The sequence below is a fragment of the Somniosus microcephalus genome, unplaced genomic scaffold, assembly GCF_052327205.1.
Source record: "Somniosus microcephalus isolate GS21.2 unplaced genomic scaffold, FLI_Smic_1.0 unresolved_chr2, whole genome shotgun sequence".
NCBI classification, from domain to species: Eukaryota; Metazoa; Chordata; class Chondrichthyes; order Squaliformes; family Somniosidae; genus Somniosus; species Somniosus microcephalus.
In genome coordinates, this window is record NW_028225180.1 from 80,823,104 (window position 1) to 80,842,330 (window position 19,227).

General features: G+C 52.8%; 1 protein-coding gene across 3 annotated transcripts in view; it reads right to left on the reverse strand.

The window, feature by feature from the left end:
• The window catches only part of LOC147092893 (ribosomal protein S6 kinase alpha-5-like), a 39,986-nt gene that overhangs the window by 15,334 nt on the left and 5,425 nt on the right, over positions 1 to 19,227 (reverse strand). For 2 of the 3 annotated variants that reach the window (XM_085976174.1, XM_085976173.1), the window contains exons 2-4: positions 13,529 to 13,600; positions 5,599 to 5,817; positions 3,691 to 3,806 (exon numbers count right to left, since the gene is read on the reverse strand). In XM_085976174.1, coding sequence (XP_085832300.1) covers positions 3,691 to 3,806; positions 5,599 to 5,817; positions 13,529 to 13,600 — 407 coding nt within the window. The remainder of the gene's footprint in view (positions 1 to 3,690; positions 3,807 to 5,598; positions 5,818 to 13,528; positions 13,601 to 19,227) is intronic. The other variant, XM_085976175.1, reaches the window with a different exon arrangement.

The following is a 19,227-nucleotide window of genomic DNA, read 5'->3' on the forward strand; positions in this document are numbered from 1 at the left end:
TTGCCCCCTGACTCCACATACCCTAACCTCTGTCAGGAGTGAGACAGAGTCCGGTCAATGAGGCAATAGGCCTTTTTTAATGGACCATTAGGGGTGGCACTGATTAACATAGAACCTCACAGCACAGGAGGAGGCCATTCGGCCCATCGTGCCTGTGCCGGCTCTTTGAAAGATCTCTCCAATTAGTCCCACTCCCCCCTGCTCTCTCCCCAATAGCCCTGCAAATTTTTCCTTTTCAAGTATTGATCCAAATCCCTTTTGAAAGTCACTATTGAATCTGCTTCCACCGCCCTTTCAGGCAGTGCATTCCAGATCACAACAACTCGCTGCGTAAAAACATTCTCCTCATCTCCCCTCTGGTTCTTTTACCGATTATCTTCAATCTGTGTCCTCTGGTTACCGACCCTCCTGCCACTGGAAACACTTTCTCCTTATTTACTCTATCCAAACCACTTCATGATTTTGAACGCCTCTATTAAATCTCCCCTTAACCTTCTCTGCTGTAAGGAGAACAATCCCAGCTTCTCCAGTCTCTCCACATCCCTCATACCATTCAGGTAAATCTCCTCCGCACCCTCCCCAAGGCCTTGACGTCCTTCCTAAAGTGCGGTGCCCAGAATTGGACACAAGACTCCAGTTGAGGCCGAACCAGTGATTTATGAAGGTTCAGTAGTAGCCCTTCTCTGTCTGCTGTCTAAAATGAGTTAATGTCTGCCTTAGTTGACGTGGTGTACATGGATTTCCAAAAGGCGTTCGACAAAGTGCCACATAATAGGCTTCCCAGCAAAGTTGAAGCCCGTGGAATAAAAGGGACGGTGGCAGCATGGATACGGAATTGGCTGAGTGACAGGAAACAGAGAGTAGTGGACGGTTGTTTTTCGGACTGGAGGAAGGTATACAGTGGTGTTCCCCGGGGGCCGGTTCTAGGACCACTGCTTTTCTCGATATATATTAATGACTTGGACTTGGGAGTACAGGGCACTGTTTCAAAATTTGCAGATGACACAAAACTCGGAAGTATAGTGAACAGTGAGGAGGAGAGTGATAGACTTCAGGAAGACATAGACAGGCTGGTGGAATGGGCGGACACGAGGCAGATGAAACTTAACGCAGAAAAGTGCAAAGTGATACATTTTGGTAGGAAGAATGAGGAGAGGAAATATAAACTAAAGGGTACAATCCTAAAGGGGGTGCACGAACAGAGAGACCTGGGGGTATGTGTGAACAAATCGTTGAAGGTGGCAGGGCAGGTTGAGAAAGTGGTTAAAAAAGATACGGGATCCTGGGCTTCGTGAATAGAGGTATAGAGTACAAAAGTGTGGAAATTATGATGAACCTTTATAAAACACTGGCTCGGCCCCAACGGGAGTATTGTGTCAAATTCTGGGCACCGCACTTTAGGAAGGGTGTGAAGCCCTTAGAGAGGGGGCAGAAATGGTTCCAGGGATGAGGGACTTCAGTTACGTGGATAGACTGGAGAAGCTGGGGTTGTTCTCCTTGGAGCAGAGAAGATTGAGAGGAGATTTGATCGAGGTGTTGAAAATCATGAGGGGATCTAGACAGAGTAGAGAGAAACTGTTCCCATTGGCGGAAGGGTCGAGAACCAGAGGACACAGATTTAAGGTGATTGGCAAAAGAACCAGAGGCGACCTGAGGAAAAACTTTTTTACTCAGCGAGTGGTTCGGATCTGGAATGCGCTGCCTGAAAGGGCGGTGGAGGCAGATTCAATCACCGCTTTCAAAAGGGAATTGGATAAGTACCTGAAGGAAAGAGATTCACAGGGTGACGGGGAAAGGGCGGGGGAGTGGGACTAGCTGAAGTGCTCTTGTAGAGAGCCGGCACAGGCTCGATGGGCCGAATGGCCTCCTTCTGTCCTGTAACCATTCTATGATTAAGACGCAGGCAGAGGCCTGACTTTGTGAATGTTTTCCGTGTTTATAGTCATAGTCACAGTATTCACAGCCCAGAAACAGGCCCTTCGGCCCAACTGCTCCGTGCCGGTGTTTCTGCTCCACTCGAGCCTCCTCCCATCCCTCTTCATCTCACCCCATCACCGTATCCCTCTATTCCTTTCTCCCTCATGTGTTTATCCAACTTCCCCTTAAATGCTAGTACGATAGCAAAATACTGCAGATGCTGGAAATCCGAAATAACAACAGAAAATGCTGAAAAATCTCAGCAGGCCAGGCAACATCCGTGGAGAGAAAATAGAGTCGACGTTTCGGGTCGAAAAGAGAAGTGAAGAGACATTAAGAGGTATTCAAAACGAGACGAGATAGGCACTTTACAGCCTTCTGGACTCAATATCAAGTTCAACAATTTCTGATCATAACCTCGGCCCCCATTACATTTTTACTTATATTTTTTATCCACACCTTTGTTTTGGCCCTCCCCCCCTTTTTTCTCTCTCCCACATGGCAGCTGTCTCCCATTCTGCCAGCGCATTTCACACCTCATCTAGAGCCGTCTTTTGTCTCCACTAGTCCGATCACCATCTCGTCTGGTTTTGAATACCTCTTAATGTCTCTTCACTTCTCTTTTGTTCTCTCCCGGCCCGGCCTTTCAATCTATTTCATTTCCTGTGCTTTTCCAGTCTTGACAAAGGGTTTCGACCCGAAACGTTGACTGTTTCTCTCTCCACAGATGTTGCCTGGCCCGCTGAGTTTTTCCAGCATTTTCTGTTGTTATTCCTCTCAAACACATCGATACTATTCGCCTCAACCACTCCCTGTGGTAGCGAGTTCCACATTCTCACCACTCTCTGGGTAAAGAAGTTTCTCCTGAATTTCCGATTGGATTTCACAGAAATCACAGAAACCCCACAGTGCAGATAGAGGCCATTTCGGCCCATCGAGCCTGCACCGACACATATCCCACCCGATCCCCGTAACCCCATGTATTTAATCCCCCTAACACTAAGGGTCAATTTATCATAGCCAATCAACCTAACCCGCACATCTTTGGACTTTATTAGTGACGATCTTATATTTATAGCCACTAGTTCTGGTCTCCCCCACAAGCGGAAACATCCTCACGAAGGCCACCGTATCAAACCCCTCCATAACTTTAAATACCGCTATCAGGTCACCCCCCGCCCCCTGCCCTCTCTTCTCCAGAGGAAAGAGCCCCAGCCTGTTCAATCTTTCCTGATAGGTACAACCTCTCAGTTCTGGTATCATTCTAACTAAGCTTTTTTTTTTCCATACTCCCACTCCCCCTGCTCTTTCCCCAAAGCCTAACTGATGGAAAAACTGCAGCATCACTGAATCACGAGAGGTTTTCTGGTTAAAAAAGATTTTCACCCCCAGAATATTTAAATGCCATAACCACGCAAAAGGCTGGATATATCGCTTCATCGTTTCCTGGGTCAGAATCTGGGAATTTGCCCTGTAACGTCTCCGGCGTTTTACTCCCGTTTGTCCTAGGCTGCCCCGCGACTGACATTCAACCAAGGGAGGCATCGCGGCGACGGGCCACCTCACAAACAGACGCAGGTCAGAGCCCAGAGCTTCCGCCATGCTGGGGCAGCCCCCGCCGCCATTGCAGTCTCGGACTCACCAGAGAATCAAACCCTGGGGGGGCGATGACTCCAGTGGGGGATTGAGATCCTCGGACAGGTGTGGGGTGTGGGGGGCCTTTCCGGATCGCATCCTGTTACACGGCCAGCAAAGGCCAGGGTTTACACCTACCTTGTGCAGGTGCTCCAGGGCCAGAACAATCTCCCCGATGTAGATGCGAACCTCCGCCTCGGTGAAGTGGTCTCTCTGGTACAGGTGGGTGAACATCTCGCCCCCGCTCACATAGTCTGGGCAACGGTGAAATAAGCCCAGGTTAGATACAGAGTAAAGCTCCCTCTACACTGTCCCATCAAACACTCCCAGGGCGGTACAGCACGGGTTAGGTACAGAGTAAAGCTCCCTCTACACTGTCCCATCAAATATTCCCAGGACAGGTACAGCACGGGTTAGATACAGAGTAAAGCTCCCTCTACACTGTCCCATCAAACACTCCCAGGGCAGGTACAGCACGGGTTCGATACAGAGTAAAGCTCCCTCTACACTGTCCCATCAAACACTCCCAGGGCAGGTACAGCACAGGTTAGATAGAGAGTAAAGCTCCCTCTACACTGTCCCGTCACACACTCCCAGAGCAGGTACAGCACGGGTTAGATAGAGAGTAAAGCTCCCCCTACACTGTCCCATCAAACACTCCCAGGGCAGGTACAGCACGGGTTAGATAGAGAGTAAAGCTCCCTTTACACTGTCCCATCACACACTCCCAGGGCAGGTACAGCACAGGTTAGATGCGGAGGAAAGCTCCCTCTACACTGTCCCATCAAGCGCTCCCAAGGCAGGTACAGCATGGGTTAGATACAGAGTAAAGCTCCCTCTACACTGTCCCATCAAACACTCCCAGGGCAGGTACAGCACAGGTTAGGTACAGAGTAAAGCTCCCTCTACACTGTCCCATCAAACACTCCCAGGGCAGGTACAGCACGGGTTAGATAGAGAGTAAAGCTCCCATTACACTGTCCCATCAAACACTCCCAGGGCAGGTATACCACGGGTTAGATGCGGAGGAAAACTCCCTCTACACTGTCCCATCAAACGCTCCCAGGGCAGGTACAGCATGGGTTAGATACAGAGTAAAGCTCCCTCTACACTGTCCCATCAAACACTCCCAGGGCAGGTACAGCACAGGTTAGGTACAGAGTAAAGCTCCCTCTACACTGTCCCATCAAACACTCCCAGGGCAGGTACAGCACGGGGTTAGATACAGAGCAAAGTTCCCTCTACACTGCCCCGTCAAACACTCCCAGGGCAGCAATACCACGGGTTAGATGCAGAGTAAAGCTCCCTCTGCACTGTCCCATCAAACACTCCCAGGGCAGGTACAGCATGGGTTAGATACAGAGTAAAGCTCCCTCTACACTGTCCCCATCAAACACTCCCAGGGCAGGTACAGCACGGGTTAGATGCGGAGGAAAGCTCCCTCTACACTGGGCACCATGGCTGATTGTTCCCCTTTCCTACCCCAGGGGCATTGAGTCGAAGCAGGGAGGCCCACCACAGCCAACTGAGCATCGTCTGGGGGACTGAACTCACTGGGACCCTCCTGACCATAGAATGATGGAGGCCATTCGGCCCATCGTGTCGGAGCCAGCTCGAAAGAGCAATCCGATTACTCGGACTTTTGGGACTGAGATGAGGAGGAATTTCTTCACACAGAGGGTGGTGAATCTTTGGAATTCTCTACCCCAGAGGCCTGTGGAGGCTGAATCGTTGAGCATATTCAAGGCTGAGATGATAGATTTTTGGACTCTAGACAAATCGAGGGATATGGGGATTGGGCGGGAAAGTGGAGTTGAGGTCGAAGATCAGCCATGCTCTTATTGAATGGTGGAGCTCGATGGGCCGAATGGCCGACTCCTGCTCCTATTTCTTAGTCTCACTCCCCCCAGATCGGTGTGGCTCAGCACTGGATTGGGATTGGTGGGTGGGGAGTTGTTACCCGCCGGGCTACCCGTAGCGGCGGGGTTGGGTGGGTGATGGGCGCTGGCCTGGCGCGCTCGGCCGGACCGCGGGCGCGCTCCTTACCAAGGATGAGGTGGAGCTTGGCGTCGGTCTGGAAGGCGTAGTGCAGGGTGACGAGGAAGGGCGACTGGCGGATCTGCTCCAGCACCTGCCGCTCCGTCTTCGTGTGCTCCGTGGTCTTGGCCTTCTGGATGATGGAGGCTTTTTTCAGCACCTTCATGGCGAACAACTTGCCCATGTCGTGCCCGCTCACCTTGCGCACCAGGAAGACCTTCCCGTAGGCTGCGTGGGCAGAAACATCCAACGTTAAATCCTTCGGGAGCCCCCTTGCCCGATAACCCCGCCACAGGAGGAGGCCGTTCGGCCCATCGTTCCCTTAACCGGCTCTTTGAAAGAGGTAAGAAAACTACTAGGCACTTCGTCTAAGCATTAAACAAAGCTTTAATCAACTGTTTTACAACATGGAGGTCTAGTTGTGTCCTTCACTAGTTCCTGTTAAGAATGTCCTGCGCAAACTGGGCCCGTGCCCGAGTATTTATACTCTCCCTGGACAGCGCCACCCGCAGGCCGCTCAGCATTAGTCTTTCTTTCATGAATGCCAAGATTCATTTCAGTGTCCAAATAATCCCACTCTTGCCCCAAAGTCCTTTTGAAATATTTCTCCAATTCCCTTTTTGAAAGTTACTATTAGCTTCAGCACAGGCCGGTCACACCCTTTTGATCACGCCACACTTTTCAGTCGTTCATGGGATGTGGGCGTCGCTGGCTCGGCCCAGCATTTATTGCCCATCCCTAGTTGCCCTCGAGAAGGTGGTGGCGAGCCGCTGCCTTGAACCGCTGCAGTTCGTGTGGTGAAGGTGTTTCTCGTCGCGGTTTGTTACAACTGAGTGGCTCACTCGGCCATTTCAGAGGGCGGTTAAGAGTCAACCACATTGCTCTGGGTCTGGAGTCACACACCGGCCAGACCGGGTAAGGGCGGCAGATTTCCTTCCCTAAAGGACATTAGTGAACCAGATGGGTTCTTACGACAATCCGGAAGCCTCATGGTCACCATTACTGACACTAGCTTTTTATTCCGGGTTAATTTAATTAACTGAATTTAAATTCCCCAGCTGCCGAGGTGGGATTTGAACTCACGTTCCCGGATCAAGTTGAAGTTCCGATTAACTCACTACTTCAAAAAACAGAAGCGATGCGGAAACGCGAAGTAAAGTTAGATGTGAATTGTGTGCTCTTAAGGATGAGGGATAGGATGTTTTCCATTTCACCCACTGTCCCATCAACCACTCCCAGGGCAGGTACAGCACGGGTTAGATACAGAGTAAAGCTCCCTCTACACTGTCCCATCAAACACTCCCAGGGCAGGTACAGCACGGGTTAGATACAGAGTAAAGCTCCCTCTACACTGTCCCATCAAACACTCCCAGGGCAGGTACAGCACGGGTTTGATACATAGAAACATAGAAGATAGGAGCAGGAGTAGGCCATTCGGCCCTTCGAGCCTGCTCCGCCATTCAATGAGATCATGGCTGATCATCCAAATTCAGTACCCTGTCCTTGCCTTCTCCCCATATCCCTTGATCCCTTTAGCCTTAAGAAATATATCCAACTCTTTTTTGAATATATTTAATGAACTGGCCTCCACCGCCCTCTGTGGCAGATGTTGAGTCTGTGTGTTCCAGTTATGCGTATGATCAATCACTGGACACAGACAACAAGAATAACTTTTAACAGGTCTTTACTATTCGGAGGTCAAGGCTGAACTGCCCAGCAAATCCCTACACAACACTTATATACCGGTGTGGTCACCACCGGTATTACAGTATACAGCAGCCAAGAGAAAGTAGTACATCTCTTAAGGTAGTTCTCTTAAGGTGGAACAGGTTACATACACCACAATCCTCCCTTTTTAGCTTAACAGTTATATCCCCATTTAACATAACATATATATATATATACAACTTCATGCAAAACAGTTCAAAGATTCAGTCTCTTAGGAGGCCTCCTGATTCGAGTTGGATAACGCCTTTCAGGGGTCTCTGATTCTCGTTGCTGGGGTGACTCATCTAGTTGGTCTCTTATGGATTGGACATCATCATCAGGTACATTCACTTCTGAGGTAGATGCTTCAGGTTCACTAACTTCTTCCACGGTTGTCTCTGCCGTAACCATGGGTTCGACCCTTGTTCTCGATTCTACCAGTTGGTCAGCATGACGCCGTATTACATTTTCACCAATATCTACCGTGTACATCAGAGGTCCTTGTCTGGCCCGAATTGTTCCAGATTGCCATTTCTCATTTTTATAGTCCCGGGCTAACACTGGTTGTCCTATTTCGAAACTCCGAGTGGTCTTGTTATTTATATGCTGGAACTGTTTGTTTTCAACTTCCCTCCGCACATTTGGTTTTAACAAGTCCAACCTGGACCACAACCTCCTGTTATAGAACATCATGGCAGGACTTTGGTTTGTCACTGCATGAGTGGCGTTTCGATATGCCAGTAGGAATTTGTCCACCTTGTGTTGTAGTGGAATCTGATCTTCGCTCATGGCCTTTATTGCTTTTTTGAACGTTTGTACAAATCTCTCGGCCAACCCGTTTGTAGCCAGATGATATGGGGCAGAGGTATAATGTTTCACCCCATTCTTCTTCGTGCATTTCTGGAATTCTTCTGATACGAACTGCGGTCCGTTGTCTGAACATATTTGTTCTGGCAATCCATTTCTTGCAAATATCGTTCTTAGCACCGCGATCGTCTTTTCCGAGGTAGTGGTAGTCATCTTAATCACTTCTGGCCATTTAGAATGTGCGTCCACCGCAATTAAATACATGGAGTCCATGAATGGACCAGCAAAGTCAATATGTACACGTTGCCATGGGGTTGAAGGCCATTCCCATGGATGCAGCGGTGCAATCGGAGGTGCATTTTGCACTTTTTGGCACCCTGAGCAGCTTTTCGTCAGATCCTCTATCTGTTGGTCGATACCCGGCCACCACACATAAGCCCTAGCAAGGCTTTTCATCTTGACTCCCCCCAGATGACCTTCATGCAGTTCCTTTAGAACTCTCTCTCTTAACTTAGGAGGAATAATCACCCTTGTTCCATACATCAATGTTCCTTGACAGACGGACAGCTGTTCTCGTCTTGCTGAGAATGCCAGTAACAGTGGATCACCATGTGCTGGCCATCCCTTCACTGTCACTTCGTAGACCCGGGACAGTGTCGGTCGTTCCTGGTTTCTCTTTCAATACTTGCATTGGTGACTGGTAAACATTCGATGATGGTCGAGTGAAATAACTCAACAGGGCCAACTGTCGGTGCCTCCTCCTCTGTAGGTAGTGGCAGGCACGACAGCCCATCAGCATTACCATGCTGCTTTGTACCTTTGAATTCAATCTGATATTGATGTGCCCCTAGGAAAAGGGACCATCTCTGGAGTCTCTGTGCTGTCATCACCGAAACACCCTTCTTAGGGTTAAAAATGGATACCAACGGCTGGTGGTCTGTCAGAAGCGTAAACTTTTGGCCCTGCAGATAATGATTAAACTTCTTTACTCCCCACACAAGGCTGAGAGCCTCCCTATCTATCTGAGCATAGTTGCGCTCAGCGGAGGTCAATGATCTGGATGCGAACGCGACTGGCCTCTCCAGGCCATTTGGCAACTTGTGTGAGAGTACTGCCCCAATACCATATGGAGAAGCATCACAAGCCAAACGAATAGGCAGCGTTGGGTTGAAGTGAGCCAACACTTCCTCTGAGGTGATCAATGCCTTGCTTTTGCGAAAGGCCCTCTTACAGTCCTCGCTCCACTTCCATGGTACTCCCTTCTGCAAAAGAGCGTTCAGCGGGTGCAGCACCGTGGATAAATTTGGCAGAAACTTATGGTAATAGTTAATCAACCCTAGGAACGACCTCAACTGGGATACATTATCCGGAGCGGGAGCCTTCACAACAGCTTCGATCTTGTCAGGAGACTTATGGAGCCCCTCCTGGTCAATGACATGACCACAGTACGAGATCCGCTTCTGAAAGAACTCACATTTCTGGCGATTAACTCGAAGTCCATATTCTTTCAATCTGGTGAGCACCAGTTCCAAATTTGCAAGGTGTTCCTCGTCATCATCTCCTGTAATCAGAATATCGTCCAGGTAACATTGTGTGCCTGGAATTCCCTGTAATACCTGCTCCATGGCCCTCTGCCAAATTGCTGGAGCCGATGCCACTCCAAAAACCAGTCTATTATACCGATACAAGCCTCTATGCGTGTTGATCGTGAGATACTGGCGTGACTCTTCCTCAACTTCCATCTGTAAGTACGCCTGCGCCAGGTCTATCTTGGTGAAGTGTTTCCCGCCAGACAACGAAGCGAAGATATCCTCAATCCGTGGAAGCGGATACTGCACCGTGTGAAGCACCGGATTAACAGTGATCTTGAAATCTCCACAGATGCGAACCTTCCCCGGTTCCCCCGGCTTGTTGCTCGATGAACGCTTCATGACGGGAACAATGGGCGTGGCCCACTCACTCCAGTCTACCTTAGACAGTACTCCTGAACGTTCTAGCCCTTCCAGCTCAGCTTCCACAGCAGGTCGTATCGCATAAGGAACCGGTCTGGCTTTGAAAAATTTCGGGTTTGCATGTTCTTCAACCTTGATGTTTGCCGTAATTCCTCTCAGTGTTCCCAGTCCCTGTTGGAACACCTCTTTAGCATCGTCCAATATTCTGGACAATCGTTTAGGTTTGACATCTTTTGTACCGGAATCTACCGTTAGTGCTTTTAAGGAATGCCAGTCCATATTTATTTTCCTAATCCACTCCCGTCCCAGTAGTGGTGGACCTCTCTCAGGTAGCACATAAGTCCATTCCTCGGCTTTCTTTGCCCTTGTGGACCACCTTTACCTCTATCTTCCCGATGGGGTATACTCTTTGCCCCGTGTATGTTTTCAATACAATCTCCGTATCCCGTAGGGGAATATGTGGGAATAACCTTTTGTAATCTTGCTTATTCATGACCGTCAATGCCGATCCAGTGTCCAATTCCATCTTCACTTGGACTCCTGCTATCTGAAGTGTGACCCAAATTGTTTGGAGGTCTGCTTCCTTACCAACATTGTGTACTCTTAGACTACTCAGTTCATTACTGCTGGAGTCTGAATCTGACTTCTGTTCGTTCGAACTGTTCTCTGTCACTTTGTGTACCTTTCTGTACTTTTCCTGCGGTGACTTTTTGTTGCTGGTCTTCTTTCCTGACCGGCATACTTTAGCTATGTGACCAAGCCTGCCACATTTTCTGCATTCCTGATTTTTGAACCAGCACTGGTTCTGATCGTGCATTGTCTTTCCACAACGATAACATTTTACTGTACCCAAGACCATTTGATTGGTGCTGAGTTCCAGTGACCGTAGCTGCATTTCCGCCGTGCCTCTCGCTGCGGCTTCTTGCGATGCTGCAATAGTGACAGCTTTATCAAGCGTAAGATCATTCTCCTCAAGCAGTCGCTTTTGTGTTCCTTCTTTTAACAATCCACACACAAATTTATCTCTCAGCGCATCTGCTAGTCCTGTTCCAAACTGACAGTGCTTTGATAGCTTACGCAGTTCAATTAAAAATTCAGCGTTGCTTTCGTCTTTCAGCTGTGTTCTTCTGTAAAATTTAAATCGTTCCACTATCATCAGCGGCGTGGGGTTTAAATGATTTTTCAGGACAGTAACAATATTCGCGAAAGTCTGATCCGCCGGTTTATCTGGTGATAGAAGGTGCTTCAATAGCCTGTATGTCTTCGCACCCATTGAGCTTAATAAGGTTAGTGCTTTCTCATCATCTGGTACCTTATTTGCTTTACAATAAACTTCCATGCGTTCTACATACGTGGTCCAATCTTCGATATCGTTTTCAAAGGTATTAATGTTCCCATGTTTAGGCATCCTTGCAAGTTTTTAAATTTTTCTTTTTCTCAAAATGGCGGCTTCCCGCGCTTGTCTTCTTCCCCCGCCTACTAAAATGGTGGCTTCCCATGCTTGGCGGTCTTTCCCGCGCTCGTCTTCTTCCCCCGCCGACTACAATGGCGGATTCCCGCGTTTGCCTTCTTCCCCCGCTGGCTGCAATGGCGATTGCCGTGCTGCTGCCGTTCTCGCCTCCCCAGCGGTTCTCAATTCCCCGACGCTGCTTTGCCTCGCAGCCCCGCTTGCAGCCCGGTCCTTTACACCAGCTGCGTTTGAGTTCTCCGCGGCTCTCGTGCCTTAAGCTGCCCCAGTCGCTGCGCCTCTCGGCCTCGATTGCAGCCCGGCCCTTTTTACCGGCCGTGGTCGAGTTCTCCGCCCTTATTCCTCCGTTTTCCCTCCCCTACTCCACAGCCAACGCGGCCGACTTTCTGCTCGTGTCGCTGATCGGCTTACCCACCGCCGTGGTAGAAGGGATGATCACTGCCTGTCGCTGATGGAGGGCTTCGTGGTCAGAATTTTTCTTTTTAACCCGGGTTCTCGATGCCTCCCGTGCGATGGTGCTCAGCAGGATGATGAGGGCGGATGCCTCTTCTCGACGCCCGTTCTGAGGACGAAGCTGCCTTGGATGTAAAACTGCCGCAGGGTAAGATCGGACTCGTCGCCACTGTTGAGTCTGTGTGTCCCAGTTATGCTTATGATCAATCACTGGACACAGACAACAAGAATAACTTTTAACAGGTCTTTACTATTCGGAGGTCAGGGCTGAACTGCCCAGCAAATCCCTACACAACACTTATATACCGGGTGTGGTCACCACCGGTATTACAGTATACAGCAGCCAAGAGAAAGTAGTACATCTCTTAAGGTAGTTCTCTTAAGGTGGAACAGGTTACATACACCACAGCAGAGAATTCCACAGGTTGACCACTCTCTGGGTGAAGAAATTCCTCCTCATTTCAGTCCTAAATGTCTTACCCCTTATTCTTAGACTATGACCCCTGGTTCTGGACTCCCCGGCCATCATAAACATCCTTCCTGCATCTAGTCTGTCCAGGCCTGACAGAATTTTATAAGTTTCGATGAGATCCCCTCTTAATCTTCTAAACTCCAGTGATACAGAGTAAAGCTCCCTCTACACTGTCCCATCAAACACTCCCAGGGCAGGTACAGCACGGGTTAGATACAGAGTAAAGCTCCCTCTACACTGTCCCATCAAACACTCCCAGGGCAGGTACAGCATGGGTTAGATACAGAGTAAAGCTCCCTCTACACTGTCCCCTCAAACACTCCCAGGGCAGCTACAGCACGGGTTAGATACAGAGTAAAGCTCCCTCTACACTGTCCCCTCAAACACTCCCAGAGCAGGTACAGCACGGGTTAGATACAGAGTAAAGCTCCCTCTACACTGTCCCCTCAAACACTCCCAGGGCAGGTACAGCACGGGTTAGATACAGAGTAAAGCTCCCTCTACACTGTCCCATCAAACACTCCCAGGGCAGGTACAGCACGGGTTAGATACAGAGTAAAGCTCCCTCTACACTGTCCCCTCAAACACTCCCAGAGCAGGTACAGCACGGGTTAGATACAGAGTAAAGCTCCCTCTACACTGTCCCATCAAACACTCCCAGGGCAGGTACAGCACGGGTTAGATACAGAGTAAAGCTCCCTCTACACTGTCCCATCAAACACTCCTGGGACTGGTACAGCATGTGTTGACAATCAGAATCATTTACCATTTCCAGTCAGATCACCGATGATGGAGTGGAGCTTAAATTCAACGAAACATAATATTGCCATAAATTTAATAAAGCGATTTCTTTTTTCTCATTCAACCTCGGATTAGACAGAACCCCTGAAACGGCACAGGATAGGAATTCAGTGCGGGACGCATCCCAGCTACCTGGGCCTGAGCATCATTCCTGGAACGTGATACGTCAAGAAATTTCTCCTCCTCTTCCCCGAGAGGGGAGACATTGCCCGAGGAACAACCTGCCCAAGCAGATTGTGGCCAATGGCCGTTTGTTATCTCTCCCGGCACGGACCTCACCTCCTGTCCCCAGCACCTTTAGTAACTCGAAGTTCTCCATCCCCACCTTCTCCGAGTGTCCTGTTAAGTTAGCTGCAAAAGGGGAAACATAGACAAGAGTTAGAGAGCGGAGTCTCAGTCACATGCACACACAACCATGGGATTCGTCTGTCATCACAGGCCCGTCTCCTGCGGTGGCTGTGTGACTCCTTGCCGCACTGTCGGAAGGGCAGTGCTGAGGGAGCGCTGCACTGTCGGAGGGGCAGTGCTGAGGGAGCGCCGCACTGTCGGAGGGGCAGTACCGAGGGAGCGCCGCACTGTCGGAGGGGCAGTACTGAGGGAGCGCCGCACTGTCGGAGGGGCAGTACTGAGGGAGCGCCGCACTGTCGGAGGAGCAGTACTGAGGGAGCGCCGCACTGTCGGAGGGGCTGCACTGAGGGAGCGTCGCACTGTCGGAGGGGCTGCACTGAGGGAGTGCTGCACTGTCGGAGGGGCAGTCTTCCGGATGAGACATTAAACCGAGGCCCCATCTGCTCTCTCAAGAACTCCATTGTCCCAGCCCATGGCTCACTCCAGGGCATCTGTTATTCTATACATAAACCCCTCGAACCTGATTGGCATCCAGCCTGTAACTCACTTCTGGGTCTTCGATGGGAGAGTTAGGGGACTTTAGGGATGGGCTTCGACGGGAGAGTTAGGGGACTGGAGGGATGGGCTTCGACGGGAGAGTTAGGGGACTTTAGGGATGGGCTTCGACGGGAGAGTTAGGGGACTGGAGGGATGGGCTTCGACGGGAGAGTTAGGGGACTTTAGGGATGGGCTTCGACGGGAGAGTTAGGGGACTGGAGGGATGGGCTTCGACGGGAGAGTTAGGGGACTGGAGGGATGGGCTTCGACGGGAGAGTTAGGGGACTGGAGGGATGGGCTTCGACGGGAGAGTTAGGGTACTGGAGGGATGGGCTTCGATGGGAGAGTTAGGGGACTGGAGGGATGGGCTTCGATGGGAGAGTTGGGGGACTGGAGGGATGGGCTTCGATGGGAGAGTTGGGGGATTGGAGGGATGGGCTTCGACGGGAGAGTTACGGCAGGGGAATCAAGGGTTTTCTATAAACAACTCACCACGGTGATTTTTCCCTCCCAAAGGATTTAAGCCTGTGTTTTGGAGCAGGGCTTATTCATGTGGCAACTCACTGGAGCCTGTAAATACTGCCTCAAGCACCTGGAGTATAATTGGGCTCTTGTTTTTAAATGGTCGGGAAGCAGTGGGAGAGCTGCCAGTGCCGAACTTTATTTATATAAATGGAGAGGTCAGCTGCTGTTGGCTAGAATTCCCAACCCGCCGGGATTGCCCTGGAGTCTCTAGGAATTAAAGATTAATCTCCGGTCCAGGCCTAACCCCAGGGACCGGACCGATCCTCGGGGACCGGGCCTAACTTCGGGGACCGGGCCTAACCCCGGGGTCCGGGCCTAACCTCGGGGACCGGGCCTAACCTCGGGGACCGGGCCGAACCTCGGGGTCCAGGCCTAACTCCGGGGACTGGGCCTAACCTCGGGGTCCAGGCCGAACCCCAGGGACCGGGCCGAACCTCGGGGACCGGGCCGAACCTCGGGGACCGGACCGATCCTCTCCTCGGGGACTGGGCCTAACCCCGGGGTCCGGGCCGAACCTCGGGGACCGGGCCGAACCTCGGGGTCCAGGCCTAACTCCGGGGACTGGGCCTAACCTCGGGGACCGGGCCGAACCTCGGGGACCGGGCCGAACCTCGGGGACCGGACCGATCCTCTCCTCGGGGACTGGGCCTAACCCCGGGGTCCGGGCCGAACCTCGGGGACCGGGCCGAACCTCGGGGTCCAGGCCTAACTCCGGGGACTGGGCCTAACCTCGGGGACCGGGCCGAACCTCGGGGACCGGGCCGAACCTCGGGGAAGCAGAAAGCACGTTATTGAGCGATGGGGAGAACGAGCATGCACTTGCAAGGGATGAGGAGAGAGAGAGAGAGAGAGAAAGAATGAGGGAGGGGGAGAGAGAGAACGTGAGAGGGAGGGGGAGAGCGATTGAACGAGCCTATGAGGGATGAGGAGAGAGAGAGAAAGAATGTGCGAGGGAACCTGTGCGCTCTGTGCCTCGAATGTTGCAGCCTTTTCTCAAGAGAATTTTTAACAAAACCCCTCTACAGACCAGGGGGTGCTTCACCTTCAATCCCTGGTCAGTTGGCCTGAGCTGAGACGGGGATAATGGGCCGAAAATTGGCCTCAGCACCCCTGCGATAGGGTGGGTGAAGGTAGACTGGGGTCCCAATCTGGATTGCTACCCAGCACCCGCTGCTGGACGATGCCCCGTGGGCGAGGACGGGATCAGGCTGGGCAGTGATGCCCCCCACTGCCAAATAGCCGACGGCCAATTGACTCTTTACTGGCACTCAGCGAGAGGCTTGGCCTTCAGGGCAGGAAGCAGAGGAAGATCGAACGAAAGAAAGTTTTTAAATCAGGTGATGTTGGGGCCAGGGTAATGCCCAAAGGCGCCTCCTTCACTTCCCGTGCCCCTCCCGGAGAGTGGGTGCCGGGGGCTTAGTCAGCACCAGTGGAAGGAGGGGCCCGGCGGACCAGCCCAGACCAGTGACTGCAGCTGCCAGGCATCTCTCACATTGCCCAACTCCGACCCACCTAGTTTCACACAAAGGCAGCATGACTCATAGCTGCCAGCAGGCAGTTCACCTGACAGCACCACGATTACAATGCACACACCCCAGGGAACAGACTGACACATGGAGAGAATACAGAGGCACTGAGGGGATACACTCCCAGTGCAGTACTGAGGGAGCGGCGCACTGTCGGAGGGGCAGTACTGAGGGAGCGGCGCACTATCGGAGGGGCAGTACTGAGGGAGCGGCGCACTATCGGAGGGGCAGTACTGAGGGAGCGGCGCACTGTCGAAGGGTCAGTACTGAGGGAGCGCCGCACTGTCGGAGGGGCAGTACTGAGGGAGCGCCGCACTGTCGGAGGGGCAGTACTGAGGGAGCGCCGCACTGCCGGAGGGGCAGTACTGAGGGAGTACCGCACTGTCGGAGGGGCAGTACTGAGGGAACACTGGATGTTCCAAAGCGCTTCACAGCCAATGAAGTACTTTTTGAAGTGTAGTCACTGTTGTAATGTAGGAAACGCGGCAGCCAATTTGCGCACAGCAAGCTCCCACAAACAGCAATGTGATAATGACCAGATCATCTATATTAGTGATGTTGATTGAGGGATAACTATTGGCCCCAGGACACTGCGGAGAACTCCCCCTGCTCTTCTTCTAATAGCGGGTGCGGGATCGTTTACGTTCACCTGAGAGGGCAGACAGGGCCTCGGTTTAACGTCTCATCCGAAAGATGGCACCTCCGACAGTGCAGCGCTCCCCCAGCACTGCCCCACTGACAGTGCAGCGCTCCCTCAGTACCGTCCCTCCGACAGTGCGGTGCTCCCTCAGTACCGTCCCTCCGACAGTGCGGCGCTCCCTCAGTACTGCCCCTCCGACAGTGCGGCGCTCCCTCAGTACTGCCCCTCCGACAGTGCAGCGCTCCCTCAGTACCGTCCCTCCGACAGTGCGGCGCTCCCTCAGTACCGCCCCTCCGGCAATGCGGCGCTCCCTCAGTACCGCCCCTCCGACAGTGCGGCGCTCCCTCAGCACTGCCCCTCCGACAGTGCGGTGCCCCCTCAGTACTGCCTCACCGACAGTGCGGCACTCCCTCAGTACCGCCCCTCCGACAATGCGGCGCTCCCTCAGTACTGCACCGGGAGTGCCAGCCTAGATTTCTGTGCTCGAGTCTCTGGAGTGGGACTTGAACCTTGGGACTCAGAGGCGAGAGAGAGAGAGCTACACATTGAGCCACAACTAATACGGAATAATCAGAAATCACAGAAATCACAGAAACCCCACAGTGCAGATAGAGGCCATTTCGGCCCATCGAGCCTGCACTGACACATGTCCCACCCGATCCCCGTAACCCCTACACCAACACATGTCCCACCCTATCCCTGTAACCCCACGTATTTAATCCCCCTAACACTAAGGGTCAATTTATCATAGCCAATCAACCTAACCCGCACAATAAGAGGGGAGCCTTGCTCTTGATCGCTTGCTGGTGGACCCCTGATGGGAAGGGTGTCGAAACTGGGCGAGGATGAGGTCAGACTCGCCCCTCGCGGTTTTGCTCAGTCTGGGCTCCAACAGTCGGGAGTACGGGAGGCCAGCCAGTAGCTGAGGAGCCGAGCGCTAATCAGGGGACGGGGACTGCCCCGCCCGCTCAAGGACACAGTGTCAGTCACATGCTCGCAGAGGGCATCCCTAATACTGTTGAATGTGTGATTGATGAGGTGCAACTGACACCTCGCGGTCCCCACTCACAGGCGGACTCACGGTACAGGCGGTCCCCACTCACAAGTGGACACACGGTACAGGCGCTCCCCACGGACAGGTGGTGTCATGGTACAGGCGGTCTCCACGGACAGGCGGAGTCACGGTACAGGTGGTCCCCACGGACAGGCAGTTTCACGGTACAGGTGGTCTCCACTCACAGGCGGACTCACGGTACAGGCGGTCCCCACTCACAGGCGGAGTCACGGTACAGGCGGTCTCCACGGACAGGCGGAGTCACGGTACAGGTGGTCCCCACGGACAGGCAGTGTCACGGTACAGGTGGTCCCCACTCACAGGCGGACTCACGGTACAGGTAGTCCCCACTCACAGGCGGAGTCACGGTACAGGTGGTCCCCACTCACAGGCGGAATCACGGCACAGGCGGAGTCACGGTACAGGCGGTCCCCACTCACAGGCGGTGTCATGGTGCAGGTGGTCCCCACTCACAGGCAGAGTCACGGTACAGGCGGTCCCCATGGACAGGCAAAGTCACGGTACAGGCGATCCCCACTCACAGCGGAGTCACGGTACAGGCGGTCCACACTCACAGGCAGAGTCATGGTACAGGTGATCCCCACTCACAGGCGGAGTCGCGGTACAAGTGGTCCCCACTCACAGGCAGAGTCACGGTACAGGTGGTCCCCACGGACAGGCAGTGTCACGGTGCAGGTGGTCCCCACTCACAGGCAGACTCACGGTGCAGGTAGTCCCCACTCACAGGCGGAGTCACGGTACAGGCAGTCCCCACTCACAGGCGGAGTCACGGTACAGGTGGTCCCCACTCACAGGCAGAATCACGGCACAGGCGGAGTCACGGTACAGGCGGTCCCCACTCACAGGCGGTGTCATGGTGCAGGTGGTCCCCACTCACAGGCAGATTCACGGTACAGGCGGTCCCCATGGACAGGCAAAGTCACGGTACAGGCGGTCCCCACAGACAGGCGGAGTCACGGTACAGGCGATCCACACTCACAGCAGAGTCACGGTACAGGCGGTCCGCACTCACAGGCGGAGTCACGGTACAGGCGATCCCCACTCACAGGCGGAGTCGCGGTACAAGTGGTCCCCACTCACAGGCAGAGTCACGGTACAGGTGGTCCCCACGGACAGGTGGAGTCACGGTACAGGCGGTCCCCACAGACAGGCAGAGTCGCGGTACAGACGGTCCCCACGGACAGGCGGAGTCGCGGTACAGGCGGTCCCCACAGACAGGCGGAGTCACAGTACAGGTGGTCCCCACTCACAGGCGGAGTCACGGTACAGGCAGTCCCCACTCACAGGCGGAGTCACGGTACAGGCGGTCCCCACTCACAGGCGGAGT